The sequence below is a fragment of the Cyanistes caeruleus genome, chromosome 27 (genome assembly GCF_971803275.1).
Source record: "Cyanistes caeruleus chromosome 27, bCyaCae1.hap1.1, whole genome shotgun sequence".
Lineage (NCBI taxonomy): Eukaryota > Metazoa > Chordata > Aves > Passeriformes > Paridae > Cyanistes > Cyanistes caeruleus.
The window spans coordinates 2,034,328-2,057,506 of NC_141727.1; the positions used below are offsets into that span (position 1 = coordinate 2,034,328).

At 57.3% G+C, this 23,179-nt stretch overlaps 3 long non-coding RNA genes and 2 gene segments (V, D, J or C); 2 read left to right on the top strand and 3 right to left on the bottom strand.

Annotated features, from left to right (window-relative positions):
- Window positions 1-1,793: 1,793 nt before the first annotated feature.
- LOC147649155 (uncharacterized) lies at window positions 1,794-4,074 on the bottom strand. Its single transcript, XR_015279572.1, has 2 exons — window positions 3,662-4,074; window positions 1,794-1,922 (listed from the first exon to the last, which is right to left on the bottom strand). It is a non-coding gene; the product is annotated as an uncharacterized LOC147649155 (long non-coding RNA).
- Window positions 4,075-11,399: 7,325 nt separating this feature from the next.
- Window positions 11,400-13,029, top strand: LOC147649156 (T cell receptor alpha variable 1-2-like). The segment is given in 2 exon segments: window positions 11,400-11,625; window positions 12,479-13,029. Coding segments are annotated over 2 exon segments (420 nt in total).
- A 152-nt stretch (window positions 13,030-13,181) lies between these two features.
- On the bottom strand, window positions 13,182-17,654 carry LOC147649157 (uncharacterized). The gene is made up of 2 exons (XR_015279573.1): window positions 17,234-17,654; window positions 13,182-15,456 (listed from the first exon to the last, which is right to left on the bottom strand). It is a non-coding gene; the product is annotated as an uncharacterized LOC147649157 (long non-coding RNA).
- Window positions 17,655-17,860: 206 nt separating this feature from the next.
- LOC111945268 (T cell receptor alpha variable 1-1-like) lies at window positions 17,861-19,261 on the top strand. The segment is given in 2 exon segments: window positions 17,861-17,995; window positions 18,852-19,261. Coding segments are annotated over 2 exon segments (432 nt in total).
- An 839-nt stretch (window positions 19,262-20,100) lies between these two features.
- LOC147649158 (uncharacterized) lies at window positions 20,101-22,165 on the bottom strand. The gene is made up of 2 exons (XR_015279574.1): window positions 22,028-22,165; window positions 20,101-21,685 (listed from the first exon to the last, which is right to left on the bottom strand). It is a non-coding gene; the product is annotated as an uncharacterized LOC147649158 (long non-coding RNA).
- Window positions 22,166-23,179: the final 1,014 nt, after the last annotated feature.

Sequence of the window (23,179 nt, forward strand, 5' to 3'; positions counted from 1 at the left end):
TGTACGTGTCTGATCGTCTTCTCTCTGCTCAAGAAGGAAAAAGCTTTGAATGAGCCCGAAGGAGGGAAAACATTCACATGGAAAATCTGTGACACCCTCAGGACCTCCCTCTTCTCTAGAAACCTCCTTCTAAACCATGGGGAGGTGCAACAGCTGCATGAGAATGTTCCTGTTACAACCAATATCGTTACCATTGATATTACCAATTCTATTGGCAATAACAATCTGCATCATTATTCTTATCATTCTGGAAGCTTTTTGCGATAAGCCCGAATTCGAGAAAACCAAAAAGACCAGGAAGGAATCATTCCATTCGACATGGAAAAGGGGCTTGGAGAAAGGGACCTGAGAGAGAGGCATTCATCCCCGGCAGATGCACAAGGACAGGGGAGAAGAGACGGAGACAGAGACAGAGACAGAGACAGAGACAGAGACAGAGACAGAGACAGAGACAGAGACAGAGACAGAGACAGAGACAGAGACAGAGACAGAGACAGAGAGACAGAGACAGAGGAGTCTCGTGTTCCCAGAGGAAATAGCAAGGACCCCAGACAGGGGAGAAAGATGAGTGGGGAAGAAGGCCCTGCCCTCCCCAGTGCCCGGCCCTGGCTGTGCAGCAGAGCTCGCCATTCCAGCTGGGGAGGTGAGGATTCCCCTGCGAGCTGAGCAGGAACAGCCCCTTGCCGTGAGTCAGGCCCCAGAGGCACGGAATGCTCCCAGTGCCAATGGCTCAGGGAGCCACGGCGGCTGCTGCTGGACCCGCGAGAAACCCAGAAGGAGCATTGCAGGCACTGCAAGGACAGCTCACGGCTCTGCCTGCTCCCGCCGCTGCTGCTTCCTCTGCTCCCCCAGAGAGGCGTTTCCAGCAGCTCGGCTATCTCGGGGCTGCGCCGTGCTCTCTCACTCTTCCTCACTCAGCAAAAACGCAGCTTGCTCTCGCCATGCACCTCGCCTCTCTCATCCTCACCATCTTCCTGGGCCAGCTCCTGGGTAAGTCCTGGCATTTCCCCAAGGCATCCTTCTTATTTTTATTATTCCCACCAGGAAACCCTCAACAGCCTTATCAGCACCATGTGGGGAAACAGGACTGAATAGAGGGAAAGGACTGAGAAATATCGGCTCCTCTTTGTGGTTTTGCAAGTGTTTCCTCAAGAAGCTCCCCAGTTTTAAAAGGAAAACAGAGAGGGAAGAGAAACCTCAGATGCCTTTTCTCTCTTTTCTCTCCCCTTCTATCCATCTCCCTCTGCCATTTTCTTCTGGCCCTCCTGCAGCCACCTCAGGACATCTCAGCTGCTTCGGCACTTGCATATTGCTCCTGTTTTAATGTGAATTCACAGACCCGGTCAAACCTGCCCCAAGCACTTTTCAACTCTCATTTCACTGACATTAACAGGGTGTCCCGTTCTGCCTCCAGGCTCACACAGCTCTGCCACGGCTTCCAGTGCTCTTTGGGCTGGACACACAACCAGGGCTCCTTCTTTATTATCTCACCATTGTGTCTACTCAGGGACTGAGGAGCCCTTGGAGGTGACAGGGATGACAAAGCAGGATGAATCCTTTTTCTGTACCTCAGTGCCTACTCAGATTACTTGAGCACACAGAAGTCACTGTTTCCTGGTTCTAGAAGCAGGAGAAGTAGGGAGTAGGGACACAGCTCAGCTTTGTCAGGATCCTCTTGTGTTGACAGGCCTGAAATCCTGCCCAAAATCACTCTTGCCTGTCTCTCTGCATAGCTCAGGACTTCCCTGTAGGGAAGATACCTTTGTCCACCAGAGTTTTGCTCTCGCTTCATCTTTTCTTTCTGTATCATTTCCACGTGGTGCTGCTGACCTTCACTTTCTTGCAGGCACCACGGGGCAGATCACGGTCACCCAGGACGATGGACAAGTCATGGTGAAGCAGGGACACCCCTTCCAGACCACCTGCAAATACCAGATCACTGGTTTTACTTCCTTGTCCTGGTACGAGCTGCGGCAAGGCCAAGCCCCACAGCTGCTCTCCTATCAAGCAGGCTCTGGCCCCAAGCACAGCGGCCGGATCACCACGCACCTGAACACCACGGGGAAATACAGTGTCCTGAAGGTGGAGGAAGTGCAGCTCTCTGACACTGCCTTGTACCTCTGTGCTGTGACAGACACCCCGGTGCAGGGAGCGTCCCCGGCTGTGCAACAACCCAGGGGAGGGACGGAGGGGAGGTGTCTGTGCAGGGCTGAGGCTGGGCAAGGGACGCTGCGCTCAGCCCAGGGCTCACCTGATGTTGCATCCCCACGGCTGTACAATGCTCTGATGCTTTTGCACCACGTCCAACCTAATAATAATTTGAGAAAGTACCTTTGATAATTTTGACTCACCGCTGCATTGTGCAGCCTCAAAGTAAAGAAAAATATCCCCTGTGCTTCCCTGGGGACGTCCAGTCCCTGCACACTCCAGCCCTGCTTCTCTTGGTCCCACACGGCCTCAGCAGAGCCCAGGGCTTGGTGTGTGTTCCTGCCTTGGGCGCTCCTGCAGCAGCCCCGTTTGCAGGGACACTCGTGAAGCACAGATTTATTTGGGTGTGGCTCCAGTGTGGTGAGCAGCGAGCTGTGTCTGTCCGGGTGTGTGTCCCTCATCGGGAGGGAATTTCCTGACTGGGCCAGGGACCCTGAGTGAGCTCGGCTCTGGCCCTGCTCAGCACAGAGCAGCAGCGTCGCAGGCTCAGAAGGAGCCCGAGTGCAGCTGAGCGGGGCCGGCAGCTGCCCGCTACACATGTGTGCAGGGCAGAGGCGCTGAAATGCAGCCCCTGCGTGCTGAGCCCTCCCTTTGCTGGCCCTCCAAAGCTCCCGCTCGGCTCATGCCGATCTCGGGCCCAACAAGGACGCTTTCAGTGCAGCTCGGCCGCTCGGCTGAACTCAGCACAAACAGCACGGCCGGGCCCCAGCACGGCTCGCAGCCCCCGTGGCCTCGGCCCCAGGCGGGACACAGCCGCTCGCAGCAGCGCTGCACAGGGCAAAAGGAGGAGCTGTGCCTTGTGCGCACGGACAGAGGCTCGGCAATGCTGCCGCCCGTGTGCTGCCAGCGGCGGAGCGGATCTGCTTCCCGTGCGCTGGCGCTGGGCTGTGCCATGGGACACAGCCGCCTCTTGGGCCCGGCCGTGCCCCAATTGCTGCGGCGCTCCCGGGGCCGGGGCTCGGAGAGGCGGGGGCTGAGCCCGGCCGGGGCGGAGCTGGCGGCGGCCGACAGGAGGCGGCACGGCCGGAGCACAGAGCCGGGGCTCAGGGGCCAGCGACGCTCGGCCGGCGGAGCGGCGGCATGCGGCGGGGTCGGGGCGCGGCGCTGGCCGCGCTGCTGCTCGGTGCGCGGGGCTGGCGGCCGAGGGGCCGCGCCTGGGACTGGGGGGATCCCGCAGCTCCCTCGACGCTGCCCTCCTGCCCGGCTTCTTCCCACACCTCTTCCCGAGATCTCTTCTCCCGTTCCTCCCTCCTTCTTCTCCATCCCACGCTCCCGCAGACATCTCCGGTTTCTATTCTATACCAAATCCTGCTCAAGCGTTCCTTTTTTATATCTCACCGAGTCTGTCCTTCCCCCCATGTTTCTTTTCTTTCTGTGTTTTCTCCCACATCCTCCCGGTCCCCAGTGACTCTACCGATCCTCCTGTCATTCACGCATTCATCTCTCCACATACGATTTCTGGACACTTTCACTCCGGCGTATCTTGACATCCTCTGCGATTGTGCTCGTCACCAATTCTCTGTGTTGCTGGCTGCTTCTGCGAGCTTTCTTCTCGGGATTGGCAGGCTGGGCTGGGTCGAAAGCAGGAGTTGACATTTATTCATTTTGTATCCCGGGCAGTGGCTTCGGTCAGATCCCAGGTGCAGCAGGAGCCGTCACTGGAGACCACCGAGGGCACCAATGTCACCATCAAGTGCTCACATCCCAATATCCGGACGGGCGATTTCATCCATTTCTACCGCCAGCTGCCGGGCCAAAGTCCCCAACTCCTGGCGGTCACTGCCAAAGCGCCCAAGGAAGTGCGATCCCCTGAAGGGCGTCTGTGGGTGTCGGCAGATCGGCGCTCGAGCGCGCTGTGGCTCGGTTGGCCCCGGCGCGGGGACGCGGCCGTGTATTACTGCGCGCTGGGCGCACGGGCAGAGGGGCCGGGGCTGCGGCCGGGCACGAACCGCCGCGGGCGGGGCCGGGCGGGGCCGGGGGCGCAGCGCCGGCCGCGGCCAGCAGGGGGCGCTGCCCCGAGCCCGCCGGGCCCCGCGCGGCTCCGCAGCTCCTTCGTGTGCCCCGAGCCCGCGCGCAGCGACCCCGCACAGCCCCGCTCGGGCCCGGACACACGCCTGCCGCCTGTCCCCTGCGCTTACACACTCGCCCGGACACACGCCTGCCGCCTGCCCCCTGCGCTTACACACTCGCCCGGACACACGCCTGCCGCCTGCCCCCTGCGCTTACACACTCGCCCGGACACACGCCTGCCGCCTGCCCCCTGCGCTTACACACTCCCCACACTCTCCTGCCGCCTCCTCCCATCCTCACTTCGTATCTCGGGGCCGCGCTCTCTGACTCTTCCTCACTCAGCAAACACGCAGTTTGCTCTCGCCATGCACCTCGCCTCTCTCATCCTCACCATCTTCCTGGGCCAGCTCCTGGGTAAGTCCTGGCATTTCCCCGAGGCATCCTTCTTATTTTTATTATTCCCACCGGGAAACCCTCAACAGCCTTATCAGGACCATGTGGGAAATCATGACTGAATAGAGGGAAAGGGCTGAGAAATATCAGCTCCTCTTTGTGGTTTTGCAAGTGTTTCCTCAAGAAGCTCCCCAGTTTTAAAAGGAAAACAGAGAAGGAAGGGAAACCTCAGATGCCTTTTCTCTCTTCTCTCCCCTGCTGTCCATCTCCCTCTGCCATTTTCTTCTGGCCCTCCTGCAGTCACCTCAGGACATCTCAGCTGCTTCTGCACTAGCATAATGCTCCTGTTTTAATGTGAATTCCCAGGTCCTGTCAAACCAGGCATTTTTCAACTCTCATTTCACTGACATTAACAGGGTGTCCCGTTCTGCCTCCTGACGCATAGAGCTCTGCCACGGCTCCCAGTGCTCTCTCGGCTGCACACACAACCAGGGCTCCTTATTTCCAAGCTCACCATTGTGTCTACTCAGGGATTGAGGAGCCCTCAGAGGTGACAGGGATGGGGAAGCAGGATGAACCTTTCTGCTGTGCCTCCATGGGCTCCTCAGGCAGCTGGAGGGGTGCTGGTTCCAGTATACAAAATTCAGGCACGACAGGCGGTTCCCTGGTCCTGTGAGCCGGAGGAGCAGGAGCAGGAACACAGCCCAGCTTTCATTTGGCTGAATCAGAGCAAAGAGCTCCAAACTCCTGCCCAAAATCTCTCAGGACTCCTGTCATGATCTGCAATGTGGGATCCATGATGTGGTTCTTTTATTCGATCTTAGAGTAGGGAAGATTATCAGCAATCCAGGGACTTTAACAGGAAAACACACTTTATTGAGTGCTCATCAGCACTAATATGTGATAGAGGGAAAAGAGGAGAAAGCAAAGCATAAAGAAAAAGAGATAAACGGGATTATAGCTACCAACGTCCAAGTCCACTCACCGTCCATCAACGCAGAGTCTTCTGTCCGTTGGGGAGATCTCATAGTAAGGTAATTTTAGGGGGTGATTTTATAGTGTTTTACAAAGCAAGGGGCACAGGGCCAAAACCAGAGGAGATTGATGATCATTTTGATGAATTTCATTGCGCAGGAGGCAGGTGTAGGGTACAGAGAAAATCACATCTTGCAAGCCTCTGCTCTCCCGCAGGAATGAGGGCTGTGTACCATGCAAACAATCGACCTCCAAGCAATCACTTAGAAAACATCCACCTCAGCTAGGCCCAAACCCCTGGACCAAGTCCCTGATATTCAGGGTAGCAGTCCCTGTCCTTGAGACAATTGGGAGAGAGATGAAAGAATCTTCGGACCGTCTCTTACAACACCCCTACAGGGCACGGAGCTTTCTTCAACAGGATTTCCATGTACTTTGTTTTGCTTCCCATAGTCCTTCCCTGTGCAGCCGCTCACCTTCACTTTCTTGCAGGCACCACGGGGCAGATCACGGTCACCCAGGACGATGGACAAGTCATGGTGAAGCAGGGACACCCCTTCCAGACCACCTGCAAATACCACATCACTGTTTTAAGGGAATTGCTCTGGTACGAGCTGCGGCAAGGCCAAGCCCCACAGCTGCTCTCCTATCAAGCAGGCTCTGGCCCCAAGCACAGCGGCCGGATCACCACGCACCTGAACACCACGGGGAAATACAGTGTCCTGAAGGTGGAGGAAGTGCAGCTCTCTGACACTGCCTTGTACCTCTGTGCTGTGACAGACACCCCGGTGCAGGGAGCGTCCCCGGCTGTGCAACAACCCAGGGGAGGGACGGAGGGAGGGGAGGTGTCTGTGCAGGGCTGAGGCTGGGAAAAGGACGCTGCGCTCAACCCAGGGCTCACCTGATGTTGCATCCCCACGGCTGTACAATGCTCTGATGCTTTTGCACCACGTCCAACCTAATAATAATTTGAGAAAGTACCTTTGATAATTTTGACTCACCGCTGCATTGTGCAGCCTCAAAGTAAAGAAAAATATCCCCCTTGCTTCCCTGGGGACGTCCAGTCCCTGCACACTCCAGCCCTGCTTCTCTTGGTCCCACACGGCCTCAGCAGAGCCCAGGGCTGGGTGTGTGTTCCTGCCTTGGGCGCTCCTGCAGCAGCCCCGTTTGCAGGGACACGCGTGAAGCACAGATTTGGGTGTGGCTCCAGTGTGGTGAGCAGCGAGCTGTGTCTGTCCGGGTGTGTGTCCCTCATCGGGAGGGAATTTCCTGACTGGGCCAGGGACCCTGAGCTCGGCTCTGGCCCTGCTCAGCACAGAGCAGCAGCGTCGCAGGCTCAGAAGGAGCCCGAGTGCAGCTGAGCGGGGCCGGCAGCTGCCCGCTACACATGTGTGCAGGGCAGAGGCGCTGAAATGCAGCCCCTGCGTGCTGAGCCCTCCCTTTGCTGCCCCTCCAAAGCTCCCGCTCGGCTCATGCCGATCTCGGGCCCAACAAGGACGCTTTCAGTGCAGCTCGGCCGCTCGGCTGAACTCAGCACAAACAGCACGGCCGGGGCCCCAGCACGGCTCGCAGCCCCCGTGGCCTCGGCCCCAGGCGGGACACAGCCGCTCGCAGCAGCGCTGCACAGGGCAAAAGGAGGAGCTGTGCCTTGTGCGCACGGACAGAGGCTCGGCAATGCTGCCGCCCGTGTGCTGCCAGCGGCGGAGCGGATCTGCTTCCCGTGCGCTGGCGCTGGGCTGTGCCATGGGACACAGCCGCCTCTTGGGCCCGGCCGTGCCCCAATTGCTGCGGCGCTCCCGGGGCCGGGGCTCGGAGAGGCGGGGGCTGAGCCCGGCCGGGGCGGAGCTGGCGGCGGCCGACAGGAGGCGGCACGGCCGGAGCACAGAGCCGGGGCTCAGGGGCCAGCGACGCTCGGCCGGCGGAGCGGCGGCATGCGGCGGGGTCGGGGCGCGGCGCTGGCCGCGCTGCTGCTCGGTGCGCGGGGCTGGCGGCCGAGGGGCCGCGCCTGGGACTGGGGGGATCCCGCAGCTCCCTCGACGCTGCCCTCCTGCCCGGCTTCTTCCCACACCTCTTCTCGAGATCTCTTCTCCCGTTCCTCCCTCCTTCTTTTCCATCCCACGCTCCCGCAGACATCTCCGGTTTCTATTCTATGCCCATTTCTGCTCAAGCGTTCCTTCTTTATCACTCACCAAATTAGTTTTGCTCCCTTCTAACTTTTCTTTTTGTGCTTTTTCCCACATGCCCCCGTTCTCCAGTGACTCTACCGATCCTCCTGTCATTCTGGCATTCATCTCTCCAGAAACGATTAGTGGACACTGTTTTTTCCTGCACATCTTGACATCCTCTGGGATCTTTTTTTCATCACCATCCCTGTAGGCTCGGTTTCTTTGGGCTTTCTACTGCGCAGTAGGATAATGTAGGATTCCAGGTTTGTCTTTTTTCTGTCCTCGACAGTGGCTTCGGTCAGATCCCAGGTGCAGCAGGAGCCGTCACTGGAGACCACCGAGCACAGCGGCATCAACATCACCTGCTCACATCCCGAAAAACAGATCGAGGAATTCATCCATTTCTACCGTCAGCTGCCGGGCCGAGGTCCCGAATTCCTCGCACTCATTCCTAGAGGGTCCAAGGTTCTGCCGGACATCGCAGGGGAGCTCTGGGTGTCCGAGGACGGGCGCTCGAGCGCGCTGTGACTCGGTTGGCCCCGGCGCGGGGACGCGGCCGTGTATTACTGCGCGCTGGGCGCACGGGCAGAGGGGCCGGGGCTGCGGCCGGGCACGAACCGCCGCGGGCGGGGCCGGGCGGGGCCGGGGGCGCAGCGCCGGCCGCGGCCAGCAGGGGGCGCTGCCCCGAGCCCGCCGGGCCCCGCGCGGCTCCGCAGCTCCTTCGTGTGCCCCGAGCCCGCCCGCAGCGACCCCGCACAGCCCCGCTCGGGCCCGGACACACGCCTGCCGCCTGCCCCCTGCGCTTACACACTCGCCCGGACACACGCCTGCCGCCTGCCCCCTGCGCTTACACACTCGCCCGGACACACGCCTGCCGCCTGTCCCCTGCGCTTACACACTCGCCCGGACACACGCCTGCCGCCTGCCCCCTGCGCTTACACACTCGCCCGGACACACGCCTGCCGCCTGCCCCCTGCGCTTACACACTCGCCCGGACACACGCCTGCCGCCTGTCCCCTGCGCTTACACACTCGCCACACGAGGCCTGGACTCCACTCTCGCCCTCTGCAGCCCCTCTCGGCCGCCAAACTCCTGCGGGCTGCCCCTCTGCCATCGCCTCTCGCCCTCCGCCCACACCTCCTGCTGCTGCTGCTGCTGCTGGTCTCAGCCTGCTCGGCAAAGCAAGGAGCTGCTCCTTGACAGCATCGCTGCTGGCACCTCACAAAGCAGCTGCACTCTCAGGCACACAGAGCCTCCTTCATCGAGTGCTGTCTCCTCGGCTGGCCATGGCATGAGAGGGATTTGTAGCCGGGCTTTCGGAGGTGACAAAGGAAACTCCATCATCTCGGTCCCGCCAGAAACCTCTCTCTTCCATCCTGCAAGGTGCACAACAAGCAGCACATTCTCACATGGATGCCTAAGGCAGATGTCCTTTCAATTCCACCCGAGGCTGCAATTCACTGCTCTACACTTTCTTCTTATCCGCACCTGTCCGCAAACACCCCTGGATGTGCATTCAGCATCTCCCTTAAACAGTACAACATCTGGGAGGGAAAATAATAAATCGGTTGGAGTGGCAGAGCACGTCTGGACATCTGTGGGCTCCATCACAGCCACCTTCCAGCTGAACCTGATTGCTCCCTTTCCCTTCACGTTAGTAACCTCTCAGCTCTCCTGAAAAGGAGATGCCAGCATTTAGCAATGCTGCAACAGCTGGAGGGAGACACTTGGAAAAGTGAGTTCCACATGAGGTTTTCCTCCATAGAATTGCTCTAGAGACCGCATTTCTCTTTGGGGGACAGGAGCCTTTCAGCATCTTCAGGAACTCATTGCACTGAGCCAGTTCAGCAGAGGCCACAGTCAGGGCATGTGAAAGCTACAAGTGCCTGGTTCTCTAAGGCTCACATCACATCCATTTTCTTATCCAAGGGGAGAACAGGGACAAGGGAAAGTGATAAGCAAAGAACACAATGCCATCAGTATGACAGTAGGTGATAAGGGACAAAAGGAGGCAGCTCAGAATTGATGGCCCTTTAGGCAGCTGTGCCTGTGAATTGCCTCAGGCTGAGCTTTGTCACTGACAAGGGCTTAGAAATGATGAGAGAGGAGATGGAATCCTCAACAATGGAGACACTGCACTGATGTGTCTCTGGCATCAGCAAGGATGGCGGCAGGTTTCTCTTATCAGCACAAATGCTGGCAGGAATCCTCATCTCCCTGTACGCGTGTTAAGGGTTAGGTGTCTTTTTTTTTGTTTTGTCCTTCTGGACTGCCCGGGGAATTTTTACCCATTATGTGCTGGGACAACCTAACTACCGGTACTTAGGGGTGCTCACAACGGACAATGAGTGGCCGGGCCCGGGGTGGGGGAAGGGGGCAGAAAAGGAGGGTGGGGACAGCTTTTGGGCTGCTTCTTCTTCAGTTTTCGGGGAAGGACGTTGGTGTGCTGGGTCGCAGAGCTGCTGCGGTGGAGAGAAGGGAATTCGCCATTACCCAGACGGAGCTGCTGCTTCTTCTCCTTCTCCCCTCTTTCTTGGCGGCCTCGCACCCCCTGCCCTGCCGAGACGTGTGGCAGCCACCGCTGTGGAGCTGCTGATACACCTCAGCCACCGGCCCAGGATCTCAGCTCATCCCTGCTGTTCCAGCCGACTGTTCCTCGGAGCCCTGCAGGAGCACCGGGACTGCCCAAGGGGGTTTGTGAAAACAAAGCCTCTCCTCCATCCCATCTCAGCCGAGAAGGCTGTCCCGGGGTCCCTGGTTCTGTGATCTTGTTATTGCTGTAGTTATTGTTTGTTTGTTTGCCTGGTTATACTAGTAAAGAACTGTTATTCCTATCCCCAGATGTCTGCCTGAAAGCCCCTTGATTTCAAATTTATAATTCGGAGGGAGGGGGTCTACATTCTTTCACCCCAAGGGAGGCTCCTGCTCTCCCTAGCAGACACCTGTCTTCTAGAACCAAGAAAACGTGTCTGATCGTCTTCTCTCTGCTCAAGAAGGAAAAAGCTGAGAAGGAGCCGTAGGAGGGAAAACATTCACATGGAAAATCTGTGACCACCTCAAGACCCCCCTCTTCTCTAGAAACCTCCTTCTAAACCATGGGGAGGTGCAACAGCTGCATGAGAATGTTCCTGTTACAACCAATATCGTTACCATTGATGTTACCAATTCTACTGGCAATAAAAATCTGCCTCATTATTCATATCATTCTAGAAGCTTTTTGTGATAAACCCGTTTTCAAGAAAACCAAAAAAAACCAGGAAGGAATCATTCCATTCCACATGGAAAAGGGGCTTGGAGAAAAAGACCTGGGAGAGAGGCATTCATCCCCGGCAGATGCACAAGGACAGGGAGAAGAGACAGAGACAGAGAGACAGAGACAGAGACAGAGACAGAGACAGACACAGACACAGACACAGACACAGACACAGACACAGACACAGACACAGACACAGACACAGACACAGACACAGACACAGACACAGACACAGACACAGACACAGACACAGACACAGACACAGACACAGAGGAGTCTCCTGTTCCCAGAGGAAATAGCAAGGTCCCCAGACAGGGGAGAAAGCTGAGTGGGGAAGAAGGCCCTGCCCAGTGCCAATGGCTCAGGGAGCCACGGCGGCTGCTTCTGGACCCGCGAGAAACCCAGAAGGAGCATTGCAGGCACTGCAAGGACAGCTCACGGCTCTGCCTGCTCCCGCCGCTGCTGCTTCCTCTGCTCCCCCAGAGAGGCGTTTCCAGCAGCTCGGCTATCTCGGGGCTGCGCCGTGCTCCCTCACTCTTCCTCACTCAGCAAACACGCAGCTTGCTCTCGCCATGCACCTCGCCTCTCTCATCCTCACCCTCTTCCTGGGACAGCTCCTGGGTAAGTCCCGGCACTTCCCCAAGGCTTCTTCTTCTTCTTCTTCTTCTTCTTCTTCCCCCCAGGAAACCCTCAACAGCCTTATCAGCACCATGTGGGGAAACAGGACTGAATAGAGGGAAAGGACTGAGAAATATCGGCTCCTCTTTGTGGTTTTGCAAGTGTTTCCTCAAGAAGATCTTCAATTTGAAAAGGAAAAGGGAAGAGAGGGAAGAGAAACCTGAGACCCCTTTTCTGTCTTTTTCCTCCTATCCATCTCCCTCTTCCTGGCTCTTCTGACCCTCCTGCAGTCACCTCAGAACATCTCAGCTGCTTCTGCAATCCCACTGTCCCTTTTTTCCAATATGAAATCCCAGGAACTGTCAAACCTGCCCCAGGCACTTTTCAACTCTCATTTCACTGACATTAACAGGGTGTCCCCTTCTGCCTCCAGGCTCACACAGCTCTGCCACGGCTCCCAGTGCTCTTTGGGCTGGACACACAACCAGGGCTTCTTTCCAAGCTCACCATTGTGTCTATTCAGGGACTGAGGAGACCTCGGAAGTGACAGGGATGACAAAGCAGGATGAAACCTTTTTCTGTACCTCAGTGGCTACTCAGACTTCTTGAGCACACAAAAGTCACTGTTCCCTGGTCCTACGAGAAGGAGAAGTAGGGACACAGCTCAGCTCTTGTCAGGATCCTCTTGTGTTGACAGCTCTGAAATCCTGCCCAAAATCACTCTTGCCTGTCTCTCCGCATAGCTCAGGACTTCCCTGCAGGGAAGACAGCTTTGTCCACCAGAGTTTTGCTCCCGCTTCATCTTTTCTTTCTGTATCATTTCCACGTGGAGCTGCTGACCTTCACTTTCTTGCAGGCACCACGGGGCAGATCACGGTCACCCAGGACGATGGACAAGTCATGGTGAAGCAGGGACAGCCCTTCCAGACCACCTGCAAATACCAGACCAGCGTTTTGAATGGATTGTTCTGGTACGAGCTGCGGCAAGGCCAAGCCCCACAGCTGCTCTCCTATCAAGCAGGCTCTGGCCCCAAGCACAGCGGCCGGATCACCACGCACCTGAACACCACGGGGAAATACAGTGTCCTGAAGGTGGAGGAAGTGCAGCTCTCTGACACTGCCTTGTACCTCTGTGCTGTGACAGACACCCCGGTGCAGGGAGCGTCCCCGGCTGTGCAACAACCCAGGGGAGGGACGGAGGGAGGGGAGGTGTCTGTGCAGGGCTGAGGCTGGGAAAAGGACGCTTCGCTCAGCCCAAGGCTCACCTGATGTTGCATCCCCACGGCTGTACAATGCTCTGATGCTTTTGCACCACATCCATCCTAGCGAATTATCGAAAAAGTGTTTCTCATTATTTTGACTCATCACTACATTGTGCAGAATCGTAGTAAAGAGGAGTTTCCCCTGTGCTTGCCTGGGACCTTGTCCTTGCACACTCCAGCCCTGGTTTTCTTGGCCCCACACGGCCTCAGCAGAGCCCAGGGCTGGGTGTGTGTTCCTGCCTTGGGCGCTCCTGCAGCAGCCCACGGTCAGGGCAAGTGAAAGGTAAAAGTGCCTGGTTCTCTAAGGCTCACATCACATCCATTTTCCTTTCAAGGGAAGAAAAAGGAAAGAGATAAAGAAAGTACAGATTGACACCTATGTGTCAGTAGGTGATAAGGGACAGAAGGAGGGAGCTCAGAGCTCAACAGCCTCTAATTGATGGCCCTTTAGGAAACAGTAGCTGTGCCTGTGAATTGCCTCAGGCTGAGCTTTGTCACTGACAAGGGCTTAGAGATGATGAGAGAGGAGATGGAATCCTCAGCAATGGAGACACTGGCACTGATGTATCTCTGGCATCAGCAGGAATGGTGGCAGGTTTCTCTTCTCAGCACTAATGCTGGCAGGAATCCCCATCTGCCTCTATGTGCCTTATCGTGTTCTCTCTGCTCTGAAGTGCAAGAAGGAAAAAGCTTTGAAGGAGCCCGTAGGATGGAAAACATTCACATGGAAAATCTGTGACACGCTCAGGACTCTCCACTACTTTAGAAACCTCCTTCTAAACCATGGGGAGGTGCAACAGCTGCATGAGAATGTTCCTGTTACAACCAATATCGTTACCATTGATATTACCAATTCTATTGGCAATAACAATCTGCATCATTATTCATATCATTCAAGAAGCTTTTTGCGATAAACCAGAATTCGAAAAAACCAAAAAGACCAGGAAGGAATCATTCCATTCGACATGGAAAAGGGGCTTGGAGAAAGGGACCTGAGAGAGAGGCATTCATCCCCGGCAGATGCACAAGGACAGGGTAGAAGAGACAGAGACAGAGACAGAGACAGAGACAGAGACAGAGACAGAGACAGAGACAGAGACAGAGACAGAGACAGAGACAGAGACAGAGACAGAGACAGAGACAGAGACAGAGACAGAGACAGAGACGGAGGAGTCTCCTGTTCCCAGAGGAAATAGCAAGGACCCCAGACAGGGGAGAAAGCTGAGTGGGGAAGAAGGCCCTGCCCTCCCCAGTGCCCGGCCCTGGCTGTGCAGCAGAGCTCGCCATTCCAGCTGGGGAGGTGAGGATTCCCCTGCGGGCTGAGCAGGAACAGCCCCTTGCCGTGAGTCAGGCCCCAGAGGCACGGAATGCTCCCAGTGCCAATGGCTCAGGGAGCCACGGCGGCTGCTGCTGGACCCGCGAGAAACCCAGAAGGAGCATTGCAGGCACTGCAAGGACAGCTCACGGCTCTGCCTGCTCCCGCCGCTGCTGCTTCCTCTGCTCCCCCAGAGAGGCGTTTCCAGCAGCTCGGCTATCTCGGGGCTGCGCCGTGCTCCCTCACTCTTCCTCACTCAGCAAACACGCAGCTTGCTCTCGCCATGCACCTCGCCTCTCTCATCCTCACCCTCTTCCTGGGACAGCTCCTGGGTAAGTCCCGGCATTTCCCCAAAGCTTCTTCTTCTTCTTCTTCTTCCCCCCAGGAAACCCTCAACAGCCTTATCAGCACCATGTGGGGAAACAGGACTGAACAGAGGGAAAGGACTGAGAAATATCGGCTCCTCTTTGTGGTTTTGCAAGTGTTTCCTCAAGAAGATCTTCAATTTGAAAAGGAAAAGGGAAGATATGGAGGAGAAGCCGGAGATTTCTTTTCCGTCTTTTCTCTCTCCTCCTATCCATCTCCCTCTTCCTTTCTCTTCTGACCCTCCTGCAGTCACCTCAGAACGGCTCAGCTGCTTCTGCAATCCCACTGTCCCCTCTTTCTAATGTGAATTCCCTGGTCTTGTCAAATCTACCCCAGGCACTTTTCAACTCTCATTTCACTGACATTAACAGGGTGTCCCGTTCTGCCTCCAGGCTCACACAGCTCTGCCACGGCTCCCAGTGCTCTTTGGGCTGGACACACAACCAGGGCTTCTTTCCAAGCTCACCATTGTGTCTATTCAGGGACTGAGGAGCCCTCAGAAGTGACATGGATGACAAAGCAGGATGAAACCTTTTTCTGTACCTCAGTGGCTACTCAGACTTCTTGAGCACACAAAAGTCACTGTTCCCCGGTCCTACGAGAAGGAGAAGTAGGGACACAGCCCAGCTCTTGTCAGGATCCTCTTGTGTTGACAGCTCTGAAATCCTGCCCAAAATCACTCTTGCCTGTCTCTCTGCATAGCTCAGGACTTCCCTGCAGGGAAGACAGCTTTGTCCACCAGAGTTTTGCTCTCGCTTCATCTTTTCTTTCTGTATCATTTCCACGTGGAGCTGCTGACCTTCACTTTCTTGCAGGCACCACGGGGCAGATCACGGTCACCCAGGACGATGGACAAGTCATGGTGAAGCAGGGACACCCCTTCCAGACCACCTGCAAATACCAGACCAGCGTTTTGAATGGATTGTTCTGGTACGAGCTGCGGCAAGGCCAAGCCCCACAGCTGCTCTCCTATCAAGCAGGCTCTGGCCCCAAGCACAGCGGCCGGATCACCACGCACCTGAACACCACGGGGAAATACAGTGTCCTGAAGGTGGAGGAAGTGCAGCTCTCTGACACTGCCTTGTACCTCTGTGCTGTGACAGACACCCCGGTGCAGGGAGCGTCCCCGGCTGTGCAACAACCCAGGGGAGGGACGGAGGGAGGGGAGGTGTCTGTGCAGGGCTGAGGCTGGGCAAGGGACGCTGCGCTCAACCCAGGGCTCACCTGATGTTGCATCCCCACGGCTGTACAATGCTATGATGCTTTTGCACCACGTCCAACCTAAAAATAATTTGAGAAAGTACCTTTGATTATTTTGACTCATCACTGCATTGTGCAGCCTCAAAGTAAAGAAAAATATCCCCCCTGCTTCCCTGGGGACGTCCAGTCCTTGCACACTCCAGCCCTGCTTCTCTTGGCCCCACACGGCCTCAGCAGAGCCCAGGGCTGGGTGTGTGTTCCTGCCTTGGGCGCTCCTGCAGCAGCCCCGTTTGCAGGGACACGCGTGAAGCACAGATTTATTTGGGTGTGGCTCCAGTGTGGTGAGCAGCGAGCTGTGTCTGTCCGGGTGTGTGTCCCTCATCGGGAGGGAATTTCCTGACTGGGCCAGGGACCCTGAGCTCGGCTCTGGCCCTGCTCAGCACAGAGCAGCAGCGTCGCAGGCTCAGAAGGAGCCCGAGTGCAGCTGAGCGGGGCCGGCAGCTGCCCGCTACACATGTGTGCAGGGCAGAGGCGCTGAAATGCAGCCCCTGCGTGCTGAGCCCTCCCTTTGCTGCCCCTCCAAAGCTCCCGCTCGGCTCATGCCGATCTCGGGCCCAACAAGGACGCTTTCAGTGCAGCTCGGCCGCTCGGCTGAACTCAGCACAAACAGCACGGCCGGGGCCCCAGCACGGCTCGCAGCCCCCGTGGCCTCGGCCCCAGGCGGGACACAGCCGCTCGCAGCAGCGCTGCACAGGGCAAAAGGAGGAGCTGTGCCTTGTGCGCACGGACAGAGGCTCGGCAATGCTGCCGCCCGTGTGCTGCCAGCGGCGGAGCGGATCTGCTTCCCGTGCGCTGGCGCTGGGCTGTGCCATGGGACACAGCCGCCTCTTGGGCCCGGCCGTGCCCCAATTGCTGCGGCGCTCCTGGGGCCGGGGCTCGGAGAGGCGGGGGCTGAGCCCGGCCGGGGCGGAGCTGGCGGCGGCCGACAGGAGGCGGCACGGCCGGAGCACAGAGCCGGGGCTCAGGGGCCAGCGACGCTCGGCCGGCGGAGCGGCGGCATGCGGCGGGGTCGGGGCGCGGCGCTGGCCGCGCTGCTGCTCGGTGCGCGGGGCTGGCGGCCGAGGGGTGCCTGGGTCAGGGGGAAACCTAAAACCCGCTCAAGCCTAAGATTCATTCCTCACATTCTTGTTCCTTTTCCCTTATTTTTACCCTTGGTTCCCTCCTCTGCCACCCGACCTTATCCCCTTCGTAAAGGCATTGCTTCCCACTTGGTCTATTTTACTCTATGTCGGTATCCATCCATCCATCCATCCATCCATCCATCCACCCACCCACCCATTTCCCTCAGGTAGTGTATTTTTTATAATTCCCTCTGATTTTTAATCAACACGTCCCGCATAAATTCTTGTCCCCAAACACTCTCAGTGAAATAATCTCCCCATCCTTTACCAGAACGTCTCCCAATTACCTCTGATCTCTCTTCCTCCCTCATATTCCCCTGCTTGATATTTTCTGCTAAACAAAACGGATTCTTCTTTTCTCCCAAACAGTGGCTGTGGCCAGAGCCCAGGTTCAGCAGGAGCCGTCGCTGGAGACCACCGAGCACAGCGGCATCAACATCACCTGCTCACATCCCAAAATCCAGACCAGCGATTGGATCTCCTGGTACCGTCACCTCCCGGGCCGAGGACCCGAACTCGTCGCACTCACTTTGAAAGAGTCCAAGGATGTGCCGGCCATTGCGGGTCGTCTGTGGGTGTCGGCAGATCGGCGCTCGAGCGCGCTGTGGCTCGGTTGGCCCCGGCGCGGGGACGCGGCCGTGTATTACTGCGCGCTGGGCGCACGGGCAGAGGGGCCGGGGCTGCGGCCGGGCACGAACCGCCGCGGGCGGGGCCGGGCGGGGCCGGGGGCGCAGCGCCGGCCGCGGCCAGCAGGGGGCGCTGCCCCGAGCCCGCCGGGCCCCGCGCGGCTCCGCAGCTCCTTCGTGTGCCCCGAGCCCGCCCGCAGCGACCCCGCACAGCCCCGCTCGGGCCCGGACACACGCCTGCCGCCTGCCCCCTGCGCTTACACACTCGCCCGGACACTCTCCTGTCGCCTCCTCCCATCCTCACTTCGTATCTCGGGGCTGCGCCGTGCTCTCTCACTCTTCCTCACTCAGCAAAAACGCAGCTTGCTCTCGCCATGCACCTCGCCTCTCTCATCCTCACCATCTTCCTGGGCCAGCTCCTGGGTAAGTCCTGGCATTTCCCCAAGGCATCCTTCTTATTTTTATTATTCCCACCAGGAAACCCTCAACAGCCTTATCAGCACCATGTGGGGAAACAGGACTGAATAGAGGGAAAGGACTGAGAAATATCGGCTCCTCTTTGTGGTTTTGCAAGTGTTTCCTCAAGAAGCTCCCCAGTTTTAAAAGGAAAACAGAGAGGGAAGAGAAACCTCAGATGCCTTTTCTCTCTTTTCTCTCCCCTTCTATCCATCTCCCTCTGCCATTTTCTTCTGGCCCTCCTGCAGCCACCTCAGGACATCTCAGCTGCTTCGGCACTTGCATATTGCTCCTGTTTTAATGTGAATTCACAGACCCGGTCAAACCTGCCCCAAGCACTTTTCAACTCTCATTTCACTGACATTAACAGGGTGTCCCGTTCTGCCTCCAGGCTCACACAGCTCTGCCACGGCTTCCAGTGCTCTTTGGGCTGGACACACAACCAGGGCTCCTTCTTTATTATCTCACCATTGTGTCTACTCAGGGACTGAGGAGCCCTTGGAGGTGACAGGGATGACAAAGCAGGATGAATCCTTTTTCTGTACCTCAGTGCCTACTCAGATTACTTGAGCACACAGAAGTCACTGTTTCCTGGTTCTAGAAGCAGGAGAAGTAGGGAGTAGGGACACAGCTCAGCTTTGTCAGGATCCTCTTGTGTTGACAGCTCTGAAATCCTGCCCAAAATCACTCTCGCCTGTCTCTCTGCATAGCTCAGGACTTCCCTGCAGGGAAGATACCTTTGTTCTCCAATGTTTTGCTCCCGCTTCATCTTTTCTTTCTGTATCATTTCCACGTGGAGCTGCTGACCTTCACTTTCTTGCAGGCACCACGGGGCAGATCACGGTCACCCAGGACGATGGACAAGTCATGGTGAAACAGGGACACCCCTTCCAGACCACCTGCAAATACCGGACCGGTGGCGGTTATGATACCTTGCTCTGGTACGAGCTGCGGCAAGGCCAAGCCCCACAGCTGCTCTCCTATCAAGCAGGCTCTGGCCCCAAGCACAGCGGCCGGGTCACCACGCACCTGAACACCACGGGGAAATACAGTGTCCTGAAGGTGGAGGAAGTGCAGCTCTCTGACACTGCCTTGTACCTCTGTGCTGTGACAGACACCCCGGTGCAGGGAGCGTCCCCGGCTGTGCAACAACCCAGGGGAGGGACGGAGGGGAGGGAGGGAGGGGAGGTGTCTGTGCAGGGCTGAGGCTGGGCAAGGGACGCTGCGCTCAGCCCAGGGCTCACCTGATGTTGCATCCCCACGGCTGTACAATGCTCTGATGCTTTTGCACCACATCCATCCTAGCGAATTATCGAAAAAGTGTTTCTCATTATTTTGACTCATCACTACATTGTGCAGAATCGAAGTAAAGAGGAGTATCCCCTGTGCTTGCCTGGGACCTTCTCCTTGCACACTCCAGCCCTGCTTCTCTTGGCCCCACACGGCCTCAGAAGAGCCCAGGGCTGTGTGCTCCTGCAGCAGCCCACGGTCAGGGCAAGTGATAGGTAAAAGTGCCTGGTTCTCTAAGGCTCACATCACATCCATTTTCCTTTCAAGGGAAGAAAAAGGAAAGAGATAAAGAAAGTACAGATTGACACCTATGTGTCAGTAGGTGATAAGGGACAGAAGGAGGGAGCTCAGAGCTCAACAGCCTCTAATTGATGGCCCTTTAGGAAACAGTAGCTGTGCCTGTGAATTGCCTCAGGCTGAGCTTTGTCACTGACAAGGGCTTAGAGATGATGAGAGAGGAGATGGAATCCTCAGCAATGGAGACACTGGCACTGATGTGTCTCTGGCATCAGCAAGGATGGCGGCAGGTTTCTCTTCTCAGCACAAATGCTGGCAGGAATTCCCATCTCCCTGTACGTGTCTGATCGTCTTCTCTCTGCTCAAGAAGGAAAAAGCTTTGAATGAGCCCGAAGGAGGGAAAACATTCACATGGAAAATCTGTGACACCCTCAGGACCTCCCTCTTCTCTAGAAACCTCCTTCTAAACCATGGGGAGGTGCAACAGCTGCATGAGAATGTTCCTGTTACAACCAATATCGTTACCATTGATATTACCAATTCTATTGGCAATAACAATCTGCATCATTATTCATATCATTCTAGAAGCTTTTTGTGATAAACCCGTTTTTGAGAAAACCAAAAAGTCCAGGAAGGGATCATTGCATTCGACATGGAAAAGGGGCTTGGAGAAAGGGACCTGGGAGAGAGGCATTCATCCCTGGCAGATGCACAAGGACAGGGGAGAAGAGACAGAGACAGAGGAAGTAGCAATGACTCCAGACAGGGGAGAAAGCTGAGTGGGGAAGAAGGCCCTGCTCTCCCCAGTGCCCGGCCCTGGCTGTGCAGCAGAGCTGGCCATTCCAGCTGGGGAGGTGAGGATTCCCCTGCGAGCTGAGCAGGAACAGCCCCTTGCCGTGAGTCAGGCCCCAGAGGCACGGAATGCTCCCAGTGCCAATGGCTCAGGGAGCCACGGCGGCTGCTGCTGGACCCGCGAGAAACCCAGAAGGAGCATTGCAGGCACTGCAAGGACAGCTCACGGCTCTGCCTGCTCCCGCCGCTGCTGCTTCCTCTGCTCCCCCAGAGAGGCGTTTCCAGCAGCTCGGCTATCTCGGGGCTGCGCCGTGCTCTCTCACTCTTCCTCACTCAGCAAACACGCAGCTTGCTCTCGCCATGCACCTCGCCTCTCTCATCCTCACCCTCTTCCTGGGACAGCTCCTGGGTAAGTCCTGGCACTTCCCCAAGGCTTCTTCTTCTTCTTCTTCTTCCCCGCAGGAAACCCTCAACAGCCTTATCAGCACCATGTGGGGAAACAGGACTGAATAGAGGGAAAGGACTGAGAAATATCGGCTCCTCTTTGTGGTTCTGCAAGTGTTTCCTCAAGAAGATCTTCAATTAGAAAAGGAAAAGGGAAGATATGGAGGAGAAGCCGGAGATTTCTTTTCCGTCTTTTCTCTCTCCTCCTATCCATCTCCCTCTTCCTTTCTCTTCTGACCCTCCTGCAGTCACCTCAGAACATCTCAGCTGCTTCTGCAATCCCACTGTCCCCTCTTTCTAATGTGAATTCCCTGGTCTTGTCAAATCTACCCCAAGCACTTTTCAACTCTCATTTCACTGACATTAACAGGGTGTCCAGTTCTGCCTCCAGGCTCACACAACTCTGCCACGGCTCCCAGCGCTCTTTGGGCTGGACACACAACCAGGGCTCCTTCTTTCCAAGCTCACCATTGTGTCTATTCAGGGACTGAGGACCCCTTGGAGGTGACAGGGATGACAAAGCAGAATGAATTCTTTTTCTGTACCTCAGTGGCTACTCAGACTTCTTGAGCACACAAAAGTCACTGTTCCCCGGATCTACGAGAAGTAGGGAGTAGGGACACAGCCCAGCTCTTGTCACGATCCTCTTGTGTTGACAGCTCTGAAATCCTGCCCAAAATCACTCTTGCCTGTCTGTCTGCATAGCTCAGGACTTCCCTGCAGGGAAGACAGCTTTGTCCACCAGAGTTTTGCTCCCGCTTCATCTTTTCTTTCTGTATCATTTCCACGTGGAGCTGCTGACCTTCACTTTCTTGCAGGCACCACGGGGCAGATCACGGTCACCCAGGATGATGGACAAGTCATGGTGAAGCAGGGACACCCCTTCCAGACCACCTGCAAATACCAGAGCAGTATTATTTATGCCTTGTCCTGGTACGAGCTGCGGCAAGGCCAAGCCCCACAGCTGCTCTCCTATCAAGCAGGCTCTGGCCCAAAGCACAGCGGCCGGATCACCACGCACCTGAACACCACGGGGAAATACAGTGTCCTGAAGGTGGAGGAAGTGCAGCTCTCTGACACTGCCTTGTACCTCTGTGCTGTGACAGACACCCCGGTGCAGGGAGCGTCCCCGGCTGCGCAACAACCCAGGGGAGGGAGGGAGGGGAGGGAGGGAGGGGAGGTGTCTGCGCAGGGCTGAGGCTGGGCAAGGGACGCTGCGCTCAGCCCAGGGCTCACCTGATGTTGCATCCCCACGGCTGTACAATGCTCTGATGATTTTGCACCACGTCCATCCTAGGGCTTTTTCGAGAAACCGTTTCTGATTATTTTGACTCATCTCTGCATTGTGCAGTATCAAAGTAAAGAAAAATATCCCCCCTGATGCCTGGGACCTTGTCCTTGCACACTCCAGCCCTGCTGCTCTTGGCCCCACACGGCCTCAGCAGAGCCCAGGGCTGGGTGTGTGTTCCTGTCTTGGGCGCTCCTGCAGCAGCCCCGTTTGCAGGGACACGCGTGAAGCACAGATTTATTTGGGTGTGGCTCCAGTGTGGTGAGCAGCGAGCTGTGTCTGTCCGGGTGTGTGTTCCTCATCGGGAGGGAATTTCCTGACTGGACCAGGGACCCTGAGTGAGCTCGGCTCTGGCCCTGTTCAGCACAGAGCAGCAGCGTCGCAGGCTCAGAAGGAGCCCGAGTGCAGCTGAGCGGGGCCGGCAGCTGCCCGCTACACATGTGTGCAGGGCAGAGGCGCTGAAATGCAGCCCCTGCGTGCTGAGCCCTCCCTTTGCTGGCCCTCCAAAGCTCCCGCTCGGCTCATGCCGATCTCGGGCCCAACAAGGACGCTTTCAGTGCAGCTCGGCCGCTCGGCTGAACTCAGCACAAACAGCACGGCCGGGGCCCCAGCACGGCTCGCAGCCCCCGTGGCCTCGGCCCCAGGCGGGACACAGCCGCTCGCAGCAGCGCTGCACAGGGCAAAAGGAGGAGCTGTGCCTTGTGCGCACGGACAGAGGCTCGGCAATGCTGCCGCCCGTGTGCTGCCAGCGGCGGAGCGGATCTGCTTCCCGTGCGCTGGCGCTGGGCTGTGCCATGGGACACAGCCGCCTCTTGGGCCCGGCCGTGCCCCAATTGCTGCGGCGCTCCTGGGGCCGGGGCTCGGAGAGGCGGGGGCTGAGCCCGGCCGGGGCGGAGCTGGCGGCGGCCGACAGGAGGCGGCACGGCCGGAGCACAGAGCCGGGGCTCAGGGGCCAGCGACGCTCGGCCGGCGGAGCGGCGGCATGCGGCGGGGTCGGGGCGCGGCGCTGGCCGCGCTGCTGCTCGGTGCGCGGGGCTGGCGGCGGAGAATGAGGGCCGGGGCTGGCTCTGGGATGCTGCACTGGGATCCCGGCTCCTCTA